Here is a 4,357-nt window from a genome sequence, read left to right on the forward strand (position 1 = left end):
AACACATATGCTGCAGCTCCTACTCCAAGTCCCAGAAAGGCATATGCAAAAAGAAAAAAAAAGGGGGGGGGAAGACCACCTTTGTTTTTTCTCTAGAAAAAAGTAGGAAAAGTAGAAAAAGTAAAAAGAAGCCACTTCTCCGACGTATTTAAATTTACAAAGTTTCCAAGGCACAAGAGTCCACAGAGTAGGCGGTTATCACCTGCGCAGCCCGAGGAAGCACAAGGACGGATCAGGTAATAATTATTCTCTAGCTACGGACGCTTAGTGGAGAAGGGTTTAGTTTCACAGCTTGGTAGGTGGCGTCTGCTGCGGAAGAGCCAAGATCATCACGGCTCTGCAGCCCACTGCTTGCAGGGAATTCTGTCTTCTGCCGCTTGGCACCGTGGCAGCAGGACAAACCCTGCTTGCTGGAGTCCGACGCAATGCTGGAAAGTGCCGCTCCGATCACACGCCACGGAGCAGACAGGCAGTCCGCTCCTCTCACACAGCGTCAAGTTCTGGGGGCCTTCGGGGCTTGGGGTCTCCTCAAGGCCCAGCCACAGACGTCACGTCTGCTGAGCGCAGACCTCCCTCTTACCCCTCTCTCAAAGCTTCCCCAGCTTTCCTTCTGTCTTAAGTTCTACTCTCTGCACAGATTACCTCATTAATTAAAGATAAAATAATACAGAACATAAATATGTCTTCAACAGCTTTCAAAACAAACACATTTAGGCTTTAAAAATAAGAATTACCAAAAACAAAAATAAACACACACACACACACACACACACAAAAAGAGACGTGTGCGTCTCAGCCAAACCTTGCCAGGGAGAACTCTGACTCTAAGGGACACCACCATCTCCCTGCTGGTCCCAAGAGAGGCTGGAACGAGTGCATCCCAAATGTCCTCCAGTGGCCCATGCTTCCCGTGGTCCTCTGGGGAAGCTGGGGCTGGCGGGGGACCAAGGGGCCCCTTTCCTCCTTTGTCCTCTTTTCATGTACCAAGATGCAGATCGCAGATGCACTGGTACCTCCGGGTCCTCACAGAGGTGGGGGGGGGGCTGAATGGCTGTTATTTTGGAATCACCAGTCACACGGGGGTGGGGAATGACAAGAGGAGAAGGACGGGAGTCCTGCTTATTGGCAGAAGTCTGGAGATCACGAGGCGAGGGCATCAGGGACTGGGAGGAAAGCTAGTCTCCCGTAGACTCGGCAGGCAGGTACTGGAGTGCAGGCGGCCTGGCCATCTTCCCGCCCCACCATGCACATTTCTGGGAGGTCCCCTTGGAGGACGGCACAGCCCCCCCCCCAGGCTTGGTGGTGCCTCAGGGCCTGGTGAGCGTGGTGTACACAGGCTGGTCCCAGTTGCTGCCCGGGCTGTGGGAGGACGGCATGGAGAGCCCGTTGAGCAGGGGCGAGGCATAGGGCCGGCGAGAGGAGTGGAAGTAGGGGTACTGGTAGAGGCCGGGTGGGTAGCCGGGGTACGGGCTGTAGTAGTTGGAGGCCTGCAGGTCAGTGTAGTCACACTGTGCGCTGGCAAAGGAGCTGGCGGCCGTGGCAGGGGTGGCCGTGGCGACGCTGGCCTGGGTGCTGTAGGAGCCATAGTCCGAGCGGCCGGGAGAGCCGTGGGACTGGTCACCGTAGCGGCCGGGACTGAGCTGCTCCGTCTTAATGTGCGGCCGAGGGGGTCCTGCCTCGGTGGGGGACGCTGAGGCGGATGGGGCTCCCTTGTGGGCCCACACAGGAGAGGCCCCGACGCTGGCCGTCCCCGACGGGGGGTAGGAGGTACCTCCGTAAGAGCTGGCCGCCGGGGCTTGGCTGGGCTCCACGGGCAGGGCGGAGTGGCCATGGAGGGGCAGGTACTGGTCGAACTCATGGACGTCGAAGGCGTCCATGTTGCTGATGACCTCGCTGCTGAGCTCGGAGATGTCCACGTTGCTGAAGTCGATGTTCTGCCGCCCGCTGTCCACCAGACGACGGCCCTCGGGCTTCAGCTCCTGCTTGCCTGCAGCGCCCATGGGGTGCAAGTCCGTCTTGGGGGTGGTGGGTGGGGTGGGCGGCCCGTGGGTGTGGCCTGAGGAGGAGAGAGCGCTTAGCTGGGATGAATGCCTCCTCTATGGGGGGCAGGGGCCCCCACACCCGCAGCCCGGCTACTAACTGCCGCAGGTAGGAATCAACGGCTTTTTGTGTCTCTACGCCCCAGAAATTCCTGCCAGCTCCGACCCAGACCTCCCTCACTCTTCAGCGGAGAAAATTCCCGCCAGCAGCGTTCTGTGGGGAGGCTTGGGGCCCTCCTGGAAGACCGGGCTGTGTGAACAAGCCAGCCACAGCCCAGCAAGCTGAGGCCAGGGTCCTGGGCAGCTCTAGGGCAGCTGCTTGGCTGCCAAGGTTCCACCCATCGGCCTGGCTCTGGAGCTGGGGCTACCGAGCCCGAGTGGGCAGAGGTTCACGCAGGAGACGGCGTGGGTGAGTCTGGCTGAAAACACCCATGGCAGAGGCAATGCACCAAGCAGAGCAGCCGACGTTGGGGTTTACAAAGCTAACCCCCCCACCCCGCCCAGTACATCAGGAACAGCTGCAACCCAGGGCCTGGTCAGTGTAGGGGGGGGGGGAGTCTGGCAGCCGGGCTCCTCCCCCATGGCTTTCCCCCCATGGGGGTCCCAGACCCCACCTGTGTGGTCACCGTGGTGGTGAGAGTCACCGAGGACGGAGTCAGCCTTGTACAAGGCCCCGCCGGGGTGATGGCCCAGCTCCGTGCCTGAGTCAGAGTCGCTGCGGCCTGGCTTGGCGCCCTTCCTGCGGCGGGGCTGGTACTTGTAGTCCGGGTGATCCTTCTTGTGCTGGACTCGGAGCCGCTCAGCCTCCTCCACAAACGGACGCTTCTCGTTCTCACTCAGCAAGCTGCAGAGCACACAGCAGGGCAGGGGTGGCAACCTAGCTCCAGGGCCACCCGAGTCTAGCCGGCACTGCGTGTGGCACGGCATGGGGGGGACAGGGGTGTGCGGGCTCCCACAGCAGGGACCCTGCCCTGCTGAGACCCTCTGAGACCTGCAGGCTGGAGGGAGCCCTCAGGGAAGGCGGGGTGGGGGCTCCCTGCTTACAGTGAGTTAGACTCAAACTCTCCCTCTCCCCCGAAGCCCTTCAGGGCTTTCTGGGAGGCTGGAGACAGCAGGCAGGCCCCCCCCCCCAAGAGCCACACTGCACACGGACCGCGCTCCCCAGCACCACGACAGAGCCGGGCTGGCTCTGCTGCGACTCCATTCCCAGGCCGCTGGTGCCACAGCAAAACCCCACCGACTGCCAGTCTCAGCCTCCCTGACCGTCCAGGCCAGGTGACAGCGCCCGATGTCCAGATCCCGATAGAAGACAGAAACCCGACAGACATGCACACGCCCCAGGCCACCTTCATAAACTCCAGCAGAGCCCGTTGGGTGGCGCAGGGGGTGCAGAGAGAGGAGCTCTCCAGCTCCACAGGCCGCCCGCCAGGCTGCCCCAGCTGGCACCCACCCCTCCCTCGGTGTTGGAGGGTCCCGATTCTGGCTCGGGAGGGAAAGCCAGGCTTCCCGCCTGGGACCCCGACATGGGGGGGGGGCGCTGCCCGGCCCCGCGGTGCCCACTGCCCGGCCCCTGATGCCCACTGCCCGGCGCTGCTTGGCCCCCGGTGCCCACTGCCCGGCCCGCGGTGCCCACTGCCCGGCGCTGTCCGGCCCCCGGTGCCCACTGCCCGGCCCCTGATGCCCACTGCCCGGCGCTGCTTGGCCCCCGGTGCCCACTGCCCGGCCCCTGATGCCCACTGCCCGGCGCTGCTCGGCCCCCGGTGCCCACTGCCCGGCCCGCGGTGCCCACTGCCCGGCGCTGCCCGGCCCGCGCGCACTCACCGCCACAGCTTGCCCAGCGTCTTGCTGAGCTCGGCGTTGTGCAGGTGCGGGTACTGGTCGGCCAGCTTGCGGCGCGCCGCCTGCGCCCACACCATGAAGGCGTTCATGGGCCGCTTCACGTGCGGCTTGGCCTTGAGCGCGCCGCCGCCGCCGCCGCGCACGGGCATGGGCACGAGGCTCCAGTCGTAGCCCTTCAGCACCTGCGACACGGCGTCGCGGATGCAGGCGGGGAAGCGCTCGTCCGCCGCCGCCGCCGCCGCCTCCGCCGCGCCCCGCGCGCCGCCCGCCGCGCGGCCCCGGCCCTCCGAGCCCGCGGGGGACGGCGGCGCGTCCGAGTCCGAGTCCTCCACGTGCGACATGGAGCTGGCGGTGCCCGACGGGCTGCAGGGCGGCTGGGCGCGGGCCTCGCTCATGTCCAGCATCGGGGCCGCGCGGAGGGGCGCGCCGCAGCCGGGCCGGGGTCGGCGCTCCGGGGCCCGAGGTCGCCGCGCGCAGCC

At 64.9% G+C, this 4,357-nt stretch overlaps 1 protein-coding gene across 1 annotated transcript; it reads right to left on the reverse strand.

Moving 5' to 3' along the window:
* Nucleotides 1-780: 780 nt before the first annotated feature.
* Nucleotides 781-4,357, reverse strand: Sox8 (SRY-box transcription factor 8). The gene is made up of 3 exons (XM_090324761.1): nucleotides 3,861-4,357; nucleotides 2,654-2,883; nucleotides 781-2,056 (listed from the first exon to the last, which is right to left on the reverse strand). The coding sequence occupies exons 1-3, from the start codon at nucleotides 4,280-4,282 to the stop codon at nucleotides 1,308-1,310; spliced, it is 1,401 nt and encodes a 466-aa protein (XP_090180887.1). The 5' UTR covers nucleotides 4,283-4,357; the 3' UTR covers nucleotides 781-1,307.

The sequence above is a fragment of the Megascapheus bottae genome, chromosome 36 (genome assembly GCF_031878675.1).
Source record: "Megascapheus bottae isolate mThoBot1 chromosome 36, mThoBot2.hap1, whole genome shotgun sequence".
Classification (NCBI taxonomy): Eukaryota; Metazoa; Chordata; class Mammalia; order Rodentia; family Geomyidae; genus Megascapheus; species Megascapheus bottae.